Below are 22,570 nucleotides of genomic sequence, written 5' to 3'. Positions count from 1 at the left end.
GTCTCATCACAGCGTTGTCGCCAGTATGAACGGTAGTGCTGTTCTAGCTTCGTCCGGAGTTCGACCGGCTATGGTGGGTGACCAGTGGGCGACGATGAGACTCATCGAGACGGGGGGACAAGACAAACAAAAACTAATAAAGAGAGACAAAAGACAAAAGGAATTAAATTCTTATACTAAACATTTGAAGAAAAACATAAACGGACTGCATATAGCAGAGATCACGGGTTGCCAACACGTCTCTGATAGGAACATAGGGTTGTCTTCCTTGGGCCTCGAGGGTATTCAAAAGTCGCTCTCTGACGGCGTCATTATCCGTACATTGCCAAACTGCGTGTTCGATGTCATCGTAACCGTTTCCACACCGACAGATGTTGCTGTCCACGAGGTTTATTCTATTGAGATGAGCATCTAGCGAGTAGTGGTTGGACATAAGTCTACTCATCACGCGAATGAAGTCACGACTTAAGCCCAAGCCTTTAAACCACGCTCTCGAAGAAACATTAGGAATAATTGAATGTAACCACCGTCCAAGATTTCCAGTATTCCAATCGGTTTGCCAACTCGAAAAGGTACTCTGACGCACTAAATGGTAAAATTCATCGTGTGAAATTTGCCTGTCATACAATTCGCCTTCCTGCGCGCCCACCTTTGCGAGAGAATCCGCCTTCTCATTGCCTGGGATTGAGCAATGTGAGGGGACCCATACAAAGGTAATCATATATGATCTTTCAACCAGCACACACATCTGCTCCCTTACCTTTGAAAGGAAATAAGATGAGTGCCTACCTTGTTTCATCGACCGAATAGCCTCAATCGAGCTGAGACTATCCGTGAAGATGAAGTAACGGTCTGCATGCATGTTGGAAATCATCCCCAATGCGAAGTTGATTGCTGCCAGCTCAGCAACAAAAACGGAACAAGGTTCCTGAAGTTTGCGGAAGGCGCTAGAGTTTTCATTGAAGACACCGAAGCCAGTGGATCCATTGAGACGGAACCCGTCTGTAAAATATCTTTTCATGCAATTGACTTGTTGGTACTTTTCAGTAAAAATACGCGGAATAATAATAGGTCGAAATCGACCGGGAATACCATGAGTTGCTTGTTTCATGGTCAGATCATATTCAATTGAGGAACTGCGATTGGTGAAGTGAGCACGGTCTGGAGTGTAACAAGGAAGACACATATCTGATGATATGTAGTGGTGGTAGATTCTCATAAATCGAGATTGTGTGTTGAGCCCAAGAATTTCTTCAAAATTTTCAATTATAAGTGTGTTTGTCACTCCGCATTTGATTAGTATTCTGAGAGAGAGCTCCCAGAAACGGTTCTGGAGGGGTGTTACTCCTGCCAGAACCTCGAGACTCATGTTATGCGTTGAGTGCATACAGCCTAGAGCAATACGCAGACAACGATATTGAATTCGTTCCAATTTTATTAGGTGACTTTTTCTTGCCGAGAGAAAGCAGAAAGAGCCGTACTCTAGAACAGAGAGAATAGTTGTTTTATAAAGCGTTGAGCACCCCACCATGTGCCGCAAATTGAACGGAGAAAGTTGATCCTCTGCTGACATTTTTGCTTCAAATACGTAATATGGGCATTCCAAGTGCACTTTGAATCAAACCAGACCCCAAGGTACTTGAAAGACAATGATTGGGTAATGTTTCTGCCCAAAAGATTAAGCTGCATTTGGGCTGGGTACCGCTTTCGAGTAAACACTACCAGTTCAGTTTTCTGCGGCGAGAATTCGATCCCTAGATTCATAGCCCAAGAAGACAAGTTATCTAAGGAATTTTGCAATGGTCCTTGCAAGTCCACGGCATGTGGACTTCTTACGGAAACCACACCGTCATCTGCAAGTTGTCTTAGCGTGCATTGTTCTGCCAAACAGTTGTCGATATCTTTGACATAAAAGCTATAAAGAAGAGGGCTGAGACTTGAGCCTTGGGGCAGGCCCATGTAATTCTGGAAGTTGTCAGTTTTCCAAGAGAAAAGTTCATTTGCTTTTCTGACAACAAATTGTACAAGAAATTATTTAAAATTCCAGAAAGTCCACATCTGTGCAGATTGTCTGACAGAATTTCAATGGAAACTGAATCAAAAGCCCCCTTAATGTCCAAGAATACTGAAGCCAATTGCTCCTTGTGCGCAAAGGCCAGTTGAATATATGTGGAAAGCAGCGCTAAACAATCGTTTGTTCCTTTGCTCTTGCGGAACCCAAACTGTGTATTTGATAGCAAGTTATTTGATTCGACCCAGTGATCGAGTCTCCGAAGGATCATTTTCTCCAACAATTTCCTAATGCACGAAAGCATAGCAATCGGACGGTATGAGTTATGGTCAGACGCTGATTTGCCAGGTTTTTTAATGGCTATTACTTTGACCTGTCTCCATTCAGGCGGTACAATGTTGTTTTCTAGCACGGAATTGAATAAATCTAGCAAGCGTCTTTTAGCGATATCTGGGAGATTTTTCAGAAGATTGAATTTAATCATATCGCTTCCCGGTGAGGAGTTGTTCGATGAAAGAAGAGCCATAGAGAAATCCAGCATTATGAATGGTCTATCCAGAGAGCCGCCGCTAGGAGACGCTTCTCGAAGAATATTTTGTGCTGGAACTGAGTCCGGACAGACCTTTTTAGCGAAATCGAATATCCATCGGTTGGAGTATTCTTCATTCTCATTGAAAGATGAGCGGTTACGCATGTTGCGAGCCACCCTCCACAAGGTGTCAAATTGAAATCGTCACATAAATCGTAAAAAATAGCCGCTCTATTGGCGTCATATAGATCACCCCACCCAGTACCATGGGAGTTCATATCACCCAGAATTAATACTGGGGATGGAAGAATCGAAATTAGATTCCAGAGTTGACTACGGTTAATGGAGGTTCTTGGTGGAACGTATACTGAAGCTATGCAAAGATCTTTGTTCTTCACATTTATTTGGCAAGCGACGATTTCGACGCCTGATAGAGCAGGAAATTTTGTAGAAAGGATAGCACTTTTTGATCCCTAAAAGTACTCCTCCATAAGAATCGTCTCTATCCAGGCGTATAATGTTAAAATCGTGGAAGTTGAGTTCTTTATCGGAAGAAAGCCATGTTTCACAGAGAGCAAATATATCACAATCAGAATTGTGAAGTAAAAATTTGAACGAGTCTAGTTTAGGCACTAGACTACGGCAGTTCCACTGTAGCACCGTGATCATATCTTCAACCTCGTTCGACGAATTATCCATCGAAAGATATGATTGATGCAAGGAGGGGCCATGAAACAGTCAATTGCTTAAGATATGATTCTAACGTTGGAAGCAAGGCAGAAACTAAGCTTCTTAGAGGGTCTTGTATGTTGAACATGTTTAATATGAATTCCACAATGTCCGAAAAAGCTAGCAAACCTCGTTCGGACTTGGATTTCTTTTGAGAAGTTTGAGGAGCAGCTTTTTTATTTTTTTTTATCTTTGTTGGGCAATGGCGGAAAATTCTTGCTGCATCCAGGAATTGGATCAGCAGGAGCCTTCGGTTTTGTTTTTTCATCCCCATTACCCTGGGAATTTGGCAATCTTCTGGAGGTGATTTTAGTTTTCTTACGGCGCACTTTCGGGGAGGGGCATTTTATTTTTGAGGATCCGTCCATTTTTGAAGGTGCGTGTACCACCGTAGAATCACCTTCATCGGATGAGTCAGAGTTCGATTCTTCAGCTGACAAAATCGAAAATTGGTTTGCATCTTGGACGGCTGATGCAGCCATCACCATTTGAGCATATGTCTGCTTGGAGCGTCCAGAGATTGAACGCTGCATTTTATCGGAGTGCTGTTTGTACATCGGGCACTCCTGCAAGGGGTGAGGATTCTCGCCACAGTAAGCGCATTTTACTGATTCTTTGTTGCAAGAATCCTCTTTGTGGTTTTCACCACATTTGCCACAACGAGTTTTGTTGCCGCAATGGCTGGCCGAGTGTCCCAGCCTTTTGCAGTTGGTACAATTATATACCCTCTGAACAAACAGCCGCACCGGAAAAAAAGCACCATCAATTTTAACAAAGTTTGGGAGAACTGAACCTGCGAAAGTCAACCGGAACGAGTCTGAATGTTTATAAACTTTTTTACCGTCTAGCAAAGATGCTGAATGCAGTTGCCTTACATCCAGTATCTTCACTAGCGCGGTAGCGAATGTCGAGTTTTTAAAAGTTCCCGAGGCATGTTTCAAGTCCTCGACAGTCAGACTCGCGTCGGAGACCACGCCTCCTATCTCCACATCTCGAGAAGGGATGTAGATGTTATACTCAACACTAAAAAGCTCGTGTTCTGCAATTTTATTGGCCACATCATAAGTCGGTGCTTCTACACGCAGTTTGTTGAATCTTTCTTTGTGTACCAAGATTCCCGGATACTTACGCAGCAAATCTCTCGTTATGTCGAGAGTTTTCAAAGGTTTATTTTTGGGCCGAAAAAAGACAACCCATGGTCCTTTCGAAGACGGTTCATAGTATCTGGTTCACGTAACGCAGGCATCGGAAGATGCCATAAGTGTTGCGCAAAAGCGGTGCGCAACCACTTAAGAAGGAAAAAAAAATAAAACCTTCACTAATAAATTAATTTTAATTACTAGTAAATTTTTTGCCCGACGTACAAACAAATCAAAAAGAAAAAAAAATCGAAACAAAAAAAAAAAACTTATATCTACTTGCAAAAAGTTGTCTCACTATGACCCATACATAGAGACAGAGTCACGCGCCACGAGGCAAAATTAAACTACAATAGGGAGGCAATGGACTTGCAAAATGTATTGTCTAATACTTATGCCGGTTGTAAACAACCTATCAGCCGTTGCAGCTAGATGGTCCGTTTGCTGCTGCTGGTGGTGATGGTTGGTGTTGGTGGGTCGGCACGATGATGAAAAAATGGCTTGACGACCGGATGGATTACCGGGGTGAATTAAAGCTGGATGGCAACTCCAAGGGGCTCGGCCCATGGAATTCCACTTCCTCTGTTGCACACTGGTCACTTGGGGCACCCAATGGGGGGGGGTGAAAAAACCGCTCGGGCGGAAAAAAAAACACCGAAAAAAACTAGATGCCGCGCGACTGAGACCGGGACGTTGTTAACCGACTGAGTGTTCAACTAGGAATGATGATATATTCCTTGCCCGAGCAGGAGAAAATAACTAATGAATACCCAATTCTGATCAGATGCCAAAAATTGGTGTTGATCAGCATGACATAAGAGGTAAAATACCAAAGAATAATTCCAAAAAATTACATGCAGTACTTTGTAAATCACAAAAAATGATATTTGGATAGTAAATGAATACCTTTGTGGGATGATAGTAATGGGAATTTTTTCAGTATTATTTTTTTGGTATTTTACCTTTTAAATCAGGCTCATTCATACCAATTAAGGTATCGAGATATTCGGTCCTGTTCGCGTGCCCACTTTGTTGTAATACACATGGTTGAGGACATAGTTTGATCTGAATCGAGAAAATACATAACACAAAAATTCCCATTAACATACGTGTATTATCTTCGGCGTTACTTCGTGAAGCAGCTTGCCAACAATTTGGTCGTTTCCTTCTACCGACCCGAGCGAGAGCTATTGGCAAAGGCCGTTTGTCATAAAAAAGGAAACAGATTATATCATTAGGGAAAATGCTCCTATAGTCGCGGTACGTTAGAACCGTTAGGTTCCTATAGTTGTGCATGGAGACTTAATACACAACTATAGAAACCTAACGCTTCTAACGTACCGTAACTATAGGAGCGTTTCCTCTATTGCTTTCCATTGCTGAAATAGCGTTTACATTCGACTCGTTGATCGCTTGTCATTTAGTCATTTAGAGATATTTTTGAATTCTTGTTAACGAGTAAAATAAAGTACCATTATGAAAAGGGAAATTTTTTTGCCATAAATGAGTATTTTATTCTTACCATGCATTGCTCTGGTAGTGTGCTTGTTTGATCCTGAAGAAAAATATTACATCCGTAAAAGGGTCGGCTTGGATTTATTTGACTTTTGTAACGCAATTTGCTGTTTGGTTAACATACTTGAATTTTTCTTTTTACTGCATGATGCCACACAAAGACATTTAGATGAATAACTGATGCCAAAGCTTTTTCTTTGTTATTATTTACTTGAGAGATTTTTAGCCGTAGTCTTATTTATCTCAGTGATACCAAAGCTGATTTTACTCACAATGGCGAGGAAGATGATGAACGTTCAGAATATTCCATCCGTTAAAAGCATTTCACAGCAAGTGTTGTGTATCGACTAGCATACCTTGTTGTATTTAAATATGATTGTTACAACTGAAAATTGGAAAAACTTACCCAAATTTCAAATCTTTGCACGGCAAGGTATGGGAGAGAAGTTTTAAAATGCTTACATTTTTCGAATGAAGTACACTGGAGTCGGTTTTTACGCGGGTGATACGTCACGCGTAAAAAAAAACCGTGTAAAAAAAACCGCGTAAATTCCGGAATCCCCGTAAAGAAAACCGCGTAAATTCCAAAATCCGCGTAAATTCCGAAATCCGCGTAAAAAAAACCGTGTAAAAAACCGCGTAAAAGGCGACTCTAGTGTATAACTATAAACCTCGTAAATTCTGAAATCCGCGTAAAAAAAACCGAAATCCGCGTAAAAAAAAACCGCGTAAATTCCGAAATCCGCGTAAAAAAAACCGTGTAAATTCCGAAATCCGCGTAAAAAAACCGCGTAAAAAAACCGTGTAATAAAAACCGCGTAAAAAGCGACTCCAGTGCACTTACAAATTGATTTTAGCGTTACTGTGGGAGATAAAAAGTCGTAATCTACCTTTTGGAAAATCTTTTGACCGATCCTACTATAGTATTCTAAAAACATCATTCGTTGTGCCACACTGACATGACAACCTGCATAGTTACTTGTATCAGATTAAGTAGAGCGTATCAAGTACGAACTTCACTCCTCGTTCTTCAAAACGGTTACGTTAAAAAGTCGTCTCTATTCCTGCCGGCACTTATCAAATGCAGATTTCCCCAGTTACACAACACGCTAATGCTAATGGCACCCGGTTATGTCGTCGCGGTAAAATACTTTCCCACCCACGCCCCCGCGTGCTTTCAGGACGCCATTTTCCGTACTTCTTTTTATCCATTTCAATTTTTACTTTCAATAATGGCTTGATAATGAAATTGTGGAATCCATTTCGCGACGCCACCACCAAGGGCGAAGCATACTGCAAGTGTGACAGAGGCAGGCAGTCTTTCTCAAATAAATCTTTGCTGCACGAATGTCACAGCTGTGCCTCGGGGGATTGAGAATGGAGGTACTTTTAGACACGGACTCGGAGTGTGTTACTAGCTTGATGGGAATCTATTGGAGAATCCAATTTTCCCGATCATATCATCACCCCATCCCGGTGGGGATTCAATTCCGGATCCGACAATGGAAACTCGGTGAAAGTTGGCTCTTGTAGCTTTCCAATTGGGGCTCTTTATGGCTTTTCCATAACTCTTCTATGGTGGTTTGAGAGTGGAATGTGACACATTTTTAGATATTATGATTTAATATTAAAGCGAGAGTATAATGTCATGTTATGGACTCAATATTCATTTCACAAGCATTCAGTGTTTAAATGCAGCGTTGCTTACCTTTTACTGGTAGCAATGGAGTATTTACGATTTTTTCTTCTTCTTCTTCTTAGGATATTTCATCCTACATACTTAAAGGGTGGAACGGTCAAAAATTGGTCAGTCATGATTAACTGAATTTATATGTGCATTTTGTTCGTATATTGCGACAAAATACAGGCAGCTTATAAAACGTATCAACTAGATTACAACTTAAACAATAAAGGTTAATATTTTCAACAGGCCAACATCCTGACTCGTGTCAGTAGGTGAGATAACCAAACTCTGAATGTTTCAGCTCTTTTTGACGTTACACGAACTGGCGCTTTTGGTTTAGTGTTCATATAGGAGATTTGGTTGAAATTTTCATATACAAAATGCTCATATACATTCAATAAAACTAACTGGATTAGTGATGCAATCTTCAGCAAGGTTGTTACTCATTGTTTGAACTACAAGTTTTGAAAATCTGAATCATAATGAGAATAAGCGAACTTTTTTATGATCGATAGAGTGTAGGTGAGTCATTTTTCCATGTATTTTAACCAAATTGCCCATACAAAATTCAAACTAAAAGCGCCAGCTAATTTTAAAACCAAATGTGCTGATACTTTCCGATAATGGTTTTCTCACCCAAAGGCACAAGTCTAGAGGTTGACCCGTGGAAAATTAGAAATTTTATTTTTGTGGGCCAGTCTAATGCCTTACCTTTACCCTTTAGTATGTAATCTATGTAATCCTAAAGCACGGCAAAAAAAAAATTACAAATACATTCATGAGAGAAATTATCCACCATAATCATCATGATCTGCACGGACTATTGTGAAATTTGGCTGACAAACATAATATCACGTCCCATTAAGGAACTTCTAAGATGCCAAGAAACATTTATTTGATTTCAGAGAACTTCATAGAAGTTCGTGGTACTTCGTAAAAGTTCAGGGACCATCATCCATTTTCAGGATACTTCGTAGAATGTTAAACAACTTCGTGGACGATGATTACGGAACATCGCATGAATTATTTGAAATTCGTTCAAGTTCAGCAAGCTGGGCAAACAGTTAGTTGTACCTATCGAAAAATTAAAAAAATGTAAGCTATGGAAAAATCTTTGAAGTACTGGGAACTTCAAAGAAGTTGACGACAAATCCCAGGACTTCGAAGAATATTCTACATATTCAGGGAACTTTACAAAGGCTTTGAGTACATGGAACTGAGTTTAAGTTCAAAAAACTTCTTGAAAGTACACGAATCTTCGTATAACTGATATTCACGGATTTGTGATGATATCTCAGGATAGTATTCAAGACTTTCCAACTTAATCAAGTAATGTTCTGAAGATATGCAAGTATTAAAAAATTCAAAAGACGTCTTTTAGACATCCTTCCCAGACGGAAGTTTGAGTAGAGAGTATTTAAAGGACATACAGCTGGTCGGAGATTTGAAGACCTCTGGATATTTTTCGAGACTTCAGGTCGATCAATTATTATTCTTAAGATTTTCAACTGTTCGTAAAATTCAAATAACGTTTCTAGATAGTCTCTCAAGATTACTGGTTGGTCAGATATTAGTAAATTCAGATTGATCAGAAAATCTGAAGATCTTAAACTGGTCAAACATTCAATTGGCTCTCTCAAGATGGCAGATCGGTTAGGCAGTACTTAAAAGATCTCCAGCTGATCGAAGATTTTAATAAAGTCCTCTGGATATTTTTCAAGGCTTATTGATCAAGTATTATTGGCAGGTTGATCAAGTATTATTGTGAAGATATTCTCCCAAAACTGAACGTTGATCAGGAAGTATTCAAAAGATCCCCAGCTAATCAAATATTCCCGTAAAGTCCTGTGAATATTCATTTGGATCAAGTTTTATTCTGAAATATCCGATTTTGGCTACATTATTCATATTCAACATATTCAGGAAGAAGCTTAAAATATGAAATCAAAACTTCATTTATTTAACAAAAATCATCATATGCCAGCTCACAATTTAAAAAAAATCCATCGGAAGTCTGCTTCAGCTTCCGCATGTCTTGAAACAACTTCACGTACCATGAAATGTCTTCAAAATGTCTGCTTGAAAAAATACCTTCACAGGATTTTAAATGTCTTTGAAATGAAGATATGTCGTTAAATCTGGTGTCCCTAGTATTGAAAAACCCTCCTTTTTTAATCATTCTTCTAAAGAGATGAACATACATTTCAGAACATCGTTAAAAGAAATTAGAAACATACGAATATTAAGACAATTTACTATATTTATTGACTTCCCGGGATCCCGGAATTTCCCGGGATATCAAATAAATATTTCCTGAATCCCGGGATGGTGGAAGCCACCGGGAAATGGAAGCTTTAGCAATAAGCATGAAAAAATACCTTTTATATGAACCTTTAATTTTATATAGTTAGTGGTACCTGGTGATATTGGTTTGAATATAAGTTGGAAATTGAAATATAATGAGTTATCTTTTGAAATGATGAACATATTTAAAGCTTAAAGTTAATATTGCCTGCACTACTTAGTTTCGAACCAAAGATCTTTAGCTCCGTAGTCCTGCTGCGATCCTCGCTGGCATATGAGCACGTATATACGGAGCAATAATTTCAAATTATGATGCCTCGCTTGTATACGTGATTAAATCTAATTCGATCTGGTGTATTATATGATATCATTCCTCCTCTAGCTGAAACTGCTCAGAGCAGTGCAGATTGCATTATACAATCTTGTTCTGCATGATATATGACTTATTATCTTATATAATTTCAACTGTACATTAATGTGATTCGTAATGGACTATTAGACTAATTTGCAACAAACATGGTTCCCAGAGAAACAGCAATGAGTACAGACTTGGGTTTGGTTGGTTGGTGTGAAGTGCTCGTAATATCTGGAAGGTAGGTGATATTTGAGCATAACTACACCTACATAGTTGTGAGAGATTATGTATTCCAAACCCATCCAAAGAGATAGGTGGTCCAATGAGCGCATACGACGATGAATTTCTCTCGGAAACCACAATATTTACAATGGAAACCACAATATTATTTGCTAAAATTTCTTGCTTCTCGTTGACACTCCATTTAACTTTTTTAGCCATCGATCCGGTTCGCCTTGCATTGAGTAATTGCCGCAATACTCCTAGTTCCTTTTTTTTTTCTTTATTAAGGAGATTTTTAGCCGTAGGCTAGTTCATCTCCGTCACACTCCTAGTTCCAGTAAATGTTATGCATCGGCAATAATTACCGCGTTGATGATCTGGATATTTACCGTCACGGAATAGGTCATGAGCTCTCAGCTCCGCATCTACTTTTGGAAACACCATGGCTCTCCTATCTGGAGAATATTTCCCCTTGCTTAGTGCATTTAATCCATGTTTCCCGTTTAAGTTTTTAACGCTTTTTATAAATTTTCGAATTTTCAATTCAAAGTACTCCAGAATCCAAAAGTAACAGTAGCTCTTGTATCATCGGTGACAACAATTCATCAGAATCGCTCCATAGTAAATTCCGATAGTCATTGGCTGAATGTGCGGAAGATCATGAATATTGGCAACAATTGGCTGTTACTTTTTGTTTGTTATGGTCGAATATTTTGTTTTGACAATATGACTGAAACTGATCTTATGTACACATATATAAGATCATCAACATTTTTAAAATAGAACGCGTTAAATAAATCCTTATTGACATCAAACGCACTCATATATAATCTCGCAAAGAGGATTATAATTGAATCATAATTTTTCATCTTAAACAATTTCAACCAATTTGGAATTCCATCTGATGCAACTTCAACTTGATTTGGATATTTATACGATTTTAAACGAACATCCTTATACGATTTGTGGTTTGCTGGGCAACTCAGATCTATCATCGCTCGTTGCGGTGTCAAGTTCTGGTTCGTTGGTCACTGGTTCGTTTGTTTTAAATATTGTTGCCACTAACGTGAGCATTAAGTTGCATTCTTGATCGGGCTGTTCTCATAGATACGTCTTGGTCAGTCAGATGTTCCTGTGGTTTAGATTTGAAATTTTCAGATTGCTTGATGTTTTGATTAAGATATGGTTACTGAAACTGGGTGCTGCACGTAGGATTGTAATTGGCACTATGAGCAGTATTTATTTGGCAATTGAATCCGATCCTCAGGAATGCCAAGCTCAAACAAGCTGAAAAGGGCTGTTGGATTTTCTTTCGATTCCACCCTCCTGTTCGAGTCCAAGTATGAAGATACAATTAGTTACTAGAACAATAGTATTCTATCCAATATCGTGTCAAAAGAAATTGACTTTTCTGACACAGCTTAAAGAATGGAAATCCAATTTCGTGATGTAATTGATTTTCTTGTCCAACGTACTTACATATCTCCTTTTTCACTATCTATCTTCTTTCCCATCCAAAACAAATACAGGTTATTGGCCATTCGGTGTGACGTGGTGTAACATTTACGTAACGTGCGATGTGCTGGCCTGCTCGGCAAGCATTTTACACATGTGCTTCATCAGTTTGGGACGCTATCTGGGCATCCGGAATCCACTCGGCAGCCGGCATCACTCAACCAAACGCTTAACTGGCATCAAGATAGTACTGGTGTGGCTGCTGGCGATGCTAGTTTCGAGTTCGATTACCGTTCTAGGTAGGTTTGTGCCCTTATCAAAAGCAAAAGCAGCAGCAGCAACAGCAGGTACCACCTGTTAATCAATAATCTGCATGTTCTGTGATAATCACTTGGAATCAGTTTTAATTGCTATCAGCCTGGGATAAATTGTTCCACTTGCGCTCATGCTCCGTGTCGATGCCACGACGACCGTCAGCTGCTGCTTGTATACTTATTGATTAAGCCATTTTGTTAAACATTTCATCGATCCCACGCCATTAGGTATCATCAACAAGAACAACATCATGCCCGGTCCCCAGGAGTGCGTTATCAACAACCGAGCGTTCTTTGTGTTCGGCTCGCTGGTGGCCTTCTACATCCCCATGGTGATGATGGTCGTTACGTACGCTCTGACGGTACAGCTGCTGCGGAAAAAGGCCCGCTTCCTCGAGGAACATCCGGAGGGAGAACTGTTTCGAAGGTAAGGAAGGCACCGACCGGCTGAAATAGATGTGAAATTTACTCCATCTGTGCGGCTTTATCCAGGGGCATTCGGGGACGGAGACGTGGCTCGCTGAAAGTTCAAGCTAAATAAATTATTACTCAATTCTTATACGACATGGAAGGCTTTGCGCAACAAGTGATTAATAATGTATTTTAAAAATCCAAATTTAAACAGAGGCCTGAAGAATAACTTGTTTGAATTGAATAATTGAATGACACCTGAGACAGAGTTGTAGGGGAAAATAAAGTGTTTCTGGGAAAACTATACGCTGTAATTTGTTTTAAGTTATTTTGACTAAACATTCAAAAAAGTGTTAAATATTCAAATATCTCAAAATGCAAACTAATGGAATATTGAAAACTATGGAAATTCAAATATTGACAACAATTTCAAAACAAACACTTTTGGGCAAATTTTGTACACAGTCTGTTGCTATTGAAAAATAAAATTATATTTTTCTTTTGTAATAATTGCAATTTGGTCAGCTCTCGACTCTTACCAATTGTGACTGTGAAAATCAAACCAATTTATTTTGCAGATGCACGAAGGAAAAAGATAAAAAATGGAATAATGACATTTAAGTGAAAAGGCAACCGATATACTTTCAAAAATCACTTCAAAATAGTTACCATAATCTGAACATGTTCTGTTTCACCGGTGCAATACAACCGCTAAGCTTCGCATAGCTCTCCATTCCAATTGGTATAGAAAATCTAAAAAAAAACTAACTACCTCGTCCACTAAGTTACGAGAAAATCACGCATTGATTTGTTTTGTTAATCAATTTGAAATCAATCGCAGTTGTTTGAAGATTACTGCGATTTGTCTTTGCCAGACCCCCCAGACACATTTTACAGTCTAGGTCTGGCGAAGACAAATCGCAGTCATCTTCAGACTGCTGTCGTGGATGTTAAATGTATATGTGAAATTGATAAACAAAACAGATCAATGCGTGACCCTCTGGTAACTACAATTTAGTTGATGAGTTAATTATTTTGATTTCGTTTTTTGATACCAGGTGCAGCTACAAAGCAAGACCATGCTGGTGGTGGCTGGGTTCGATTCCCGATTTGTTCTAGAAATGTTTCAGTTTGGAAAATTTCTCGACTTCCCTGGGCATAGAGTATGATTGTACTTGCCACACAATTTTACTAATGCAAAAATGGTACAGGCATAGAAAGCTCTCAATTAATAACTGTGGAATGGCAGCTCGCAAACTGCTTGAAATCCGAAGAAGAAGCAGATTTGTTATAACACAGAATTTCAGCAATAGGCATTCCCGAAAACAAAACAAAAAACTACAAGGGGCAGCCCTATGGGGTTGTACGCAATGGTGACGTAGGACTACGTGGTCTTATATAATAAATCTTATTTGTTAACTGCAGCAGAAGCTTGTGTTTTGTGTAGGAATAGGAATTTGAGCGGGGTTCTCTCTGTTTATTCTCTTTAGTATGACGCGTTTGACAAAGATGGCCCGCAGCGACTCTCGAAGAGCTACTGATTCCGATCAATAGCGCTTCGGCTTTTTCCTCCTTTTATTAAAAAAAAAATGATGATTGTCCCACCTCTTACTCCTACAAAGGTTTGAGCTGGACGATTTATCTTTAAGATAATTAAATATGACATTTCAACCAGGTTAGCAAACAAAATCGAATTGGTAACTGTTACAGATATAAATTCCCTCTAGAGTTTACAGTTGCTTCACAGCGATATAAATGTGGAAAAGTTCAGGCGTCCTAAGAGGTGGCTCGCCTTTTTGTCCACCTAAAATATTCATAAGTATTACAAGCAATCAAGAGTTAGTTAACAATCAACAAAGCATCCTATTACACTAGCAACCCCGCAATCTGATGATTTCATAATTTTCAGGAATGTCAGGAATGCTCACGAACTCCCAACATTTGCCAGAAAACTTACTTCTAACTCAAGGTATCTTCCAAATAAGCTTCAAAATTGCATTTTTTTTTTTATCAAATGTCAAATTCAGTCCTCTATATCTGTAATACGCGCGCGAGGCTGAAACCTTTGTAGACTACTTTTTAAAATTAATCTAATATTAAATCAAAAATTAAAAATCCATCATCACCATCGTGGCGAACAGAAATAGTTTTTGCAGTGCTACAATAATTATTAAAAAAGTCGTTATGACAGCTATCCATATAAAATAATCCGTTAGAGATAACTTCGTCAAGATACATAATTTGTCAATTCATAAAAAAAATCACTGGATAACTGTTCAAAAGGCAGTTTTAACGTGTGAAATGCAGTGTATTTTAAATTCTGTAAGTGTTGCTGAACGTTTGATATGTCTAGGCATCGAATTGAAAACATTGAATCCTTTAAAATTGAATGAATTTTGTGAAGCACAAGTTAAGAAATGTGGAAAGCTGCGTTTCTAGTATTATCTCTATGAAAGTCACTTCCTCTTTCAATTCGATCACACAAATATCGAGGCAGCAAATCGTTAACTACTTTAAAAATGAACACCATAGTCAAATATACAATTCTTTACTTCACCGACAACCATTGTAAGGCGTCTAGCATCAAAGTTGAGGAAGTGAATCTATTACATCTCAAAATCAAACGCATTATTTTACTCTGCAAGCGCTGAAATCTCGATATTTGTGTTGCATTGGCCAGAAATAAAATGGAAGGGCAAAAGTCTAGATGAGGAGATATGATTGATTTGTATAGTTATATTTTACTGGCAATATTTAAATCGCAATATTTAAATCGTTTTTCAGGCGACAAAGAATTCCATACTTCTTGGCAATTTATTTAATCTCCCGAACGCGATCAATAGCCTCATCATAATTTACAAGAGAGACGTTCTCATTAACTCGATTCCGCGAAATTACCATAAATTTAGTTTTACTTGTATTCAATTTCAACTGCTTATACTTCAACCATCTACTTAGAGAACGCAAATCTTCATTCAAGTGTAAAACGGCATCAATTTAATCCTTAGCTGCAATGAATAACAAAATCGTAAAACACGTCGCAAGTCATTAATATACATAATAAATAACAGGGGCCCTAATACACTTCCCTGGGGTACTCCAAGGTTATTCCCGACTGGACTGCAAACAGAATCATTAAAAACAGTCCGTTGAGTTCTGTCAGACAAATAGCTTTCAAACCATTTATATGCATTACTCGTAATTCCAAAGCGCTTGATTGATCTTAACAATAAGGGCATAGAAATTGTTTCAAAAGCGCGTTTAAGATCCAAAAAAACCGCAACAATCGTATTTTGACATTCCAAGTTATTTTTCTACTTCGCTAATACCAAATTCAACGCGGTTTCAAAAGAATGACCTTCCCGATATCCCGATTGTTCTGGTATCAACAAACTATTACTATTTAAATACTCCAACAGCTGGCCTTCAACAACAGGTTTTAAAATTTTCTCTAATGTGTGCAACATGTTGATGGGACGAAACTCTTCGGCTTTAATCGTTCCAGCAACTTTTTGAATGGGGGCGAGCTTGGCGTAGTGGTTAGCATCCATACCACTCACGCCAAAGTCACGAGTTCAAATCTCACCCCCGGACAAGTCACGAATGACCCAAGAACGTTAAAATGACTATAATTAAAAAAAAAAAAAAAAAAAAACTTTTTGAATAGGGACCACTAAGGATTCCTTCCAAATTTGTGGTACATGTCCAGTTTGTAATGATTCATTAATAAGGTCCAGCAAGATGTGGCCAATGACATGAAAGCAATCTAGAATAACTCTAGCATTAACGTTATCTACTCCAGCCGATTTTCCTAATGAAAAACAAATAACTCTAAGTTCGCCTAATGTAATTGGGTGAAAAACTTCAAATCTCAACTACTTTTAACTGGCTGTTTTATTTAGTCAGGTTCATCGACCAATTCAATGGATTGAATAATCAATGAAACACTTTCGACAAAATAATCTTTAAACTTAGATGCAATTACTTGTTCTGACTGTTCTAATGTGCCATTAAAAGTTATGAGCCGCGGTTTGCAATTACTAGGTTTTAATAAAGATTTCAAAATTTTCCATAACTCTTTGCTGTTGTTTTGATGCTGATCAATCTTCCTTTGAACAAATTCACAACGAGTTTTCTTTACCGATTGTGAATACTTATTACGCACGATTATGTGATTGTCATTATTAGATCTACAAAACTTTTTGTACCATTTGTCCCTTTTCCGTTTAAGACGCAAAAGATCCAAATTGTACCAGCTGTTTGAGTTTTTCAAAGAAACAAAATTTTGCTCAACTAGTTGATTGGTACACGTTTTCAAAGCATTATTAAGATTCATCTAAGTTTCCGGCCGCGAATGAAAATCCACGCTCCTCTCAACAAGATTCGAAACAGCTTGCTTCGGATATTTCCTCCAGCACTTCAATCATACAAAATTATCGTTATCGTTAGCATGGTCTAAGACATTAATCACTAAGGTCTCATGATCGGTTATTTCCAAATCAGTAGCCGTTACTGAACAAATGGAATCAAAAGTGGAATAAACGTGGTCAATTAAAGTGCTACTGTGCCTCGAAATACGCGTATATTCATTTACCGTTTGCTTTAAATTAAAAAAAAAACTGAGCTAAATGCTTCAAATGATTAGAATTATGGTTATCATGCCAATTATTATTAAAATGGATTTTATGGATGCTCATGTGGGCTGCAGCTCACTGCTTGCAGGCAGCCTTTCGTTGTGTACTGGAGAACACCACCACTCACCACACGGTGATTGAATAAACACCGTTCGGTGAGACCGCATGGAAATCAACATTGAAATCTGTGCTAGGGAAATCGTTTTTAGCAGGCAATCGGTGATATCATAGTAAGAGTTGCACATTCGTGCTATTTTCAATGGTGATATTTTTAAAAATGATAAAGTCTTAAATTTAACAGATACGTAGAAATATTTCTGATCGATTGGTGATCAAATTATTGACATTGCTCCAGGGGTAGCTGAGTTATTAATGTTTAAAATCTTTCATAATTTGGTTGCATGTTCCATTTTCGGTATTCACAAAGTTACCCCGATATAGAAATCACAGACGTAGTCCTACGTCAAAACATAAAAAACACGACTAGCTAAAATTATTTGGATACGAACACTTGTTTTATTGTAAGTAATCGTAGAATCTTCGAAAATTAAATTAAAAATTGTAGATCCACGAAGAAGGTCCAAATCCGAGACTGCCAAGCCAGAATCAGAAAGATCAATGCATAATTATTAGGTCGTAGATCAGTAACCTAGGTTTGTTTACGTTTGATGAAGCACAGACTTTAATCCGCCCCCCCCCCTTCCACACTAAAAAATGCTAAGACATTTATACAATTTCCCTTGTGAACTTCACAGTGAAGGTTTTATACGAAAATATGCATTTTGTACATGCTTGTATGCTGCAATCTATTGCAAGAACTGCCATAACATTTGTTCTATGAAACTTATGCAGATGATGTTATAAATCCAACCTTACATTGGATGTAAGCGAATCTTGTTTGCATGATGTGGAGGTTACGAAACAAAAGTCACAGCTCCGATTGTTCTCGTTGACTACGGGGTTGACTTTTGATAGCGTTGTTGCCAAGTTACCCTTCTTGTCTGACTCGATTGCATTTTATCACACACCCACAAACATAGCAAGTAATTTGACATTCACAGCGGAATACAAAGTAAACCTTTTCTATTCCTAGACTAGGCGGCCGCTTGTCCAAGACGAAGCAAACATCTACCGGAAACGGCGGAAGCGGAGGCATTGGCACCCAAAGTGATGACTTGGTTTGCTTGCCCTTGAAACACCCTCTGGAGAGGCGACAGAGCAATATCAACAACAACAGTAAACTGCTACCTTATGGCGGGACATCACCCTGGCGACTTCATGGGCCCAGCTCCGACAGGTAGGTAGGTAGCATAAGAGTTTGCCGTGGATGAGGGACACCTTGCTTTCCATCATACTTAGAATGCGACCAGTGCACAATAATGGTTTCAAAGCCGTTTTTAGGAAGACAAAAATGTTTGCGCTTGTAGGACCATCATTTAAAGGTAAATGGTGTCTTCGGAAAAGTTGGTGTCAGAGGAATTAGGGTGGTCCCTATATTTATTGAGCTTGTTCAAAATATCAACTTTGAAGTTATTTGAGATGGGCCAGAATAATGTTCGACACATTTAATTCTTCAGCAAAGTTGCTTCTAACAAATTGCGATACACACTCAATTTATTCACCGAATGTTTTATAAGTAAGTTTTCCTGAGATCTCAGCAAACATGAGGAAAAAAACTATCCTGAAATTCTGCAAAACATATTCTGAGACTCAGCAACTAAACGTCACTATTGCTGAGATTTCGGCAAAATATGCTCAACAGTGCAAATCTCGAAAAAAAAAGTAGCAGAGATTCGGTTCAAACAATTATTTGTAAACACAACAAAGCTCGAAAAAGTTTTAGAAACTAATTTCTGAAGCAACTTTTATTCAAATAGTTTTCTTTGTTTCAAATTCAAATAAAATTACATTTTATTTTAACCTAGGTGCTCTAGCTACTACAGTAACTATCCAGCCTTAATTGTTATGATACATATTTAAGTGTTTTTACATTGTTCCTGCCTTGGTAATTCAGTAATTAAAAAAAGGTTTTTTAAACCTGCATGTCAGTAAAACAATTGAAATCTTTAAACTAAAAACTAAAACTAAATCTTATCTTGGTATAAAGGGAATCAATCGTTGCAATTGAGGATTGCAACGATTTTTGCCTGAAATTATTAATTATTTTGTTGGAAATTTGTTCTAGAGTCTCAACATTCGAATTCAATGTACCGCGGTAGTACCATACAGGTAACTCTAAGACTAGAAGGTCCCGAAATAACGTGCTCAACTTTTTGGCTCAGCTCTGGTACTCTCTTCGGTCCCAAGCTAATCGATTCACCCCTCGAAACATAGGAAAATCCCCTCAAATTATTTGTCAAACTTTCATAGCGAATCAAAACAAACATTGCGTAGTACTAGAATTTCGACTAGGATGGGGTACGTTAATCGTTTGCTTGGGACCAATAGGCTAGTCAAGTAGTGAGCCAAATTAAAATCGTTAGTTTCGTATTGATTGTTGGTAGTACTGTACCAAGAAGGCAACTTCAAAATCATCTTCAAAATTTTGTTCTAAATCCTTTGAAGTACTTTTTCCTGCTAGTGCAACAGCTAGACCATATTGCCACAGCGTAAAGCATCGCCGGTCTAAAAATTTGTTTAAATATTAGAAGTTTGTTCGTCAGGCAATGTTTTAATTTCCTGTTTATACGAGCATACAAACATTTTATATATTTGTTACATTTGCCTTGAATGCCCTCAATGTGATCTTTAAAAGCTAATTTTTGATCTAGTACTAATTCAAGATATTTCACTTGGTTTGACTAGGAAATTAGAACTCCGTTCATAGTCTATTGGCTCATAAATTACACCTCTAGTAGCATCTCTCCTAGATTGTCACAATACTGCTGATCTTCTGCAACGGAACGGGATCTTCAATGAAAATCATAGACTTCTAGATCTATGTTTCCTTAGCGGTGAACTCGCTTCTAATTGCTCGGTTCAAGAGGCACCCGAACCACTAGTTAAACGTTGTAGACACCATTACACTTGTATCAGGCTTGCACTTTTCGAGTTACCGTGGACAGTGTATCGTATGACTACAGTAGGACTGACTTCGAGGGAATGGCAACCTTTTTCGAAAACATCAGCTGGGACGATGAACTCCGAGATCGTGACGCGAATGCTTCCTATTCTATTTTCTCGCATATTGTCGTGTATGCGATCGACCAGTTTGTACTCATGACAACTCCACCCATATCTAGTAACCTTCCTTGGACCAACCGCCGACTCAAGCGGCTGAAGTCATCCAAACGAGCTGCCTTGAAGACATTTTGTAAGCTTCGAACGGATACCTCGAAGAGGCAGTACAACCTCGTCAAGAAACAGTATAAGTGGTTCAACAAACAGCTTTATCAAGCCCATCAGCGCCATCTACAAACTAAACTCAAAGCAAATCCCAAGAGCTTCTGGAATCATGTGAACGATCAACGGAAGGAATCGGGCTCACCTTCTACAATGTACAATACGGATCAAGAAGAATCAGATACGGAGGGAATCGCTGACATGTTCATGTCACAATTCAGCAGTGTCTTCGTCAAAGAAAATTTACCTAACGAGCACATCGTAGTCGCCGTAAGTGATGTTCCCGTACTTTTTGCTGATGGGTCGCATTCGCCTATCTCGACTAATGATGTTCGTAGAGCAGGCCTTCGTTTGAAAAATTCTTTCAGCACTGGCCCTGACGGAATCCCTTCCGCGGTTATTAAGAACTGTATTGGAGTGCTGGCCGCACCTTTAGCACCCATCTTCAACCTCTGCCTCTTTGGATTCTGGGCTGGAAGGATTCTTTTAATTTTCCTGTCTTCAAAAAAGGCAATAAGCAGTCGGTGTCCAACTACCGTGGTATCGTTGCCTTATGTGCAGTCTCAAAACTTTTTGAACTATTGGTGTTAGATTATTTAAAACACACATGCTCTAGTTACATCGCGACTGAACAACACGGATTTATGCCGACGAGGTTGACCGCTACAAATCTCGTTCAATACACATCATCAATCATACACGAGATGGAAAGAGGTCATCAAGTGGATGCTATCTACACCGATCTTTCTGCTGCTTTTTTTTATAAAATCAATCACGAGATGGCAGTGGCCAAACTAGAGTGACTCGGTTTTCACGGTTCCCTTCTTGATTGGCTTCGTTCATATCTCACCGGTCGACATATGTCAGTGAAGATTGGAGATCATTTTTCTCAACCGTTCGCTGTTTTTTCTGGTGTACCTCAAGGCAGTCATCTGAGACCTTTCATATTTTTGTTGTACTTTTCGATCCGTTGCCTGAAGCTGTCTTATGCTGATGATTTCAAACTATACTTTGTCATCAAAGATCGAAGTGATGCATTGTTTCTTCAGCAGCACCTGGACGTTTTTACTGTTTGGTGTGACAAGAACAGGATGGTATTAAATGCTTCTAAATGTGCCATTATAACGTTTTCCAGGAAAAAAAATCTATTCGTTATGCTTACAGCCTGCAGGAGCAAATATTAAACCGTGAATCAACCATTAAAGACTTAGGCGTCCTAATTGATTCACAACACACCTTCAAGGACCATGTGGCTTATGTTTCCGCAAAGGTGTCTTCTTAACTTGGTTTCATTTTTCGTTTCACCAAAGGCTTTAGGCACATTTTCTGTTTAAAAACACTCTATTGTTCGCTAGTCCGCCCTACATTAAAGTACTGTTCAGTAGTATGGGCTCTTTTTTACAGCAACGGGTGAATCGTATTGAGGCCATTCAGCGAAGATTTGTACGTTTCGCCCTACATTGGCTATCCTGGAGTGATCCTTTCAATCTCCCTAGTTATGAAAGTCGCTGTAATTGGATGTCCCTACAGTTACTTAGTGTTCGCCGAGGCGGAACGGAAACGGAAAGTTTGACAGTTGTCACAAATGAAATCAAGATGCCTAACCGAAGTCGATTTGATTCTAACTAGTTTTCAATTCGACAAGTAAGCTTACTCAGCTCGGGCTTTTCCGCTTCGGCTGCCATTCCGCTTCCGCTGTCATTGCGCTTGGGCCTTAAAGCTACCTTCATCGCTGATCTTCTACGTTCTGACATAAATTGCGGTTCACTTCTGCAGCAGTTGAATGTCAATATCAGAAGCGTAAATTTACGTTCTTATTATTTTTCAATATCAAGGCATAAACTACGGCGCTAATGAGCCGCTAACTAGCATGTGCAAAATTTTCAACAAATGTTATAACTGCTTTGATTTTAATATCTCCCGTGT

At 38.8% G+C, this 22,570-nt stretch overlaps 1 protein-coding gene across 1 annotated transcript in view; it reads left to right on the top strand.

The window, feature by feature from the left end:
* 5-HT2A (5-hydroxytryptamine receptor 2A) overlaps positions 1-22,570 on the top strand; it is a 174,170-nt gene that overhangs the window by 117,406 nt on the left and 34,194 nt on the right. The window contains exons 6-8 of the mRNA XM_065237295.1: positions 12,018-12,242; positions 12,486-12,684; positions 18,396-18,599. Coding sequence (XP_065093367.1) covers positions 12,018-12,242; positions 12,486-12,684; positions 18,396-18,599 — 628 coding nt within the window. The remainder of the gene's footprint in view (positions 1-12,017; positions 12,243-12,485; positions 12,685-18,395; positions 18,600-22,570) is intronic.

This window comes from Ochlerotatus camptorhynchus, unplaced genomic scaffold (genome assembly GCF_037179485.1).
Source record: "Ochlerotatus camptorhynchus isolate MF236.1 unplaced genomic scaffold, CSIRO-AGI_Acam_v1.1 ptg000004l, whole genome shotgun sequence".
NCBI classification, from domain to species: domain Eukaryota; kingdom Metazoa; phylum Arthropoda; class Insecta; order Diptera; family Culicidae; genus Ochlerotatus; species Ochlerotatus camptorhynchus.
The sequence above is the reverse complement of the archived record's forward strand: the minus strand, read 5'-3'. Positions and strand labels throughout refer to the sequence as shown.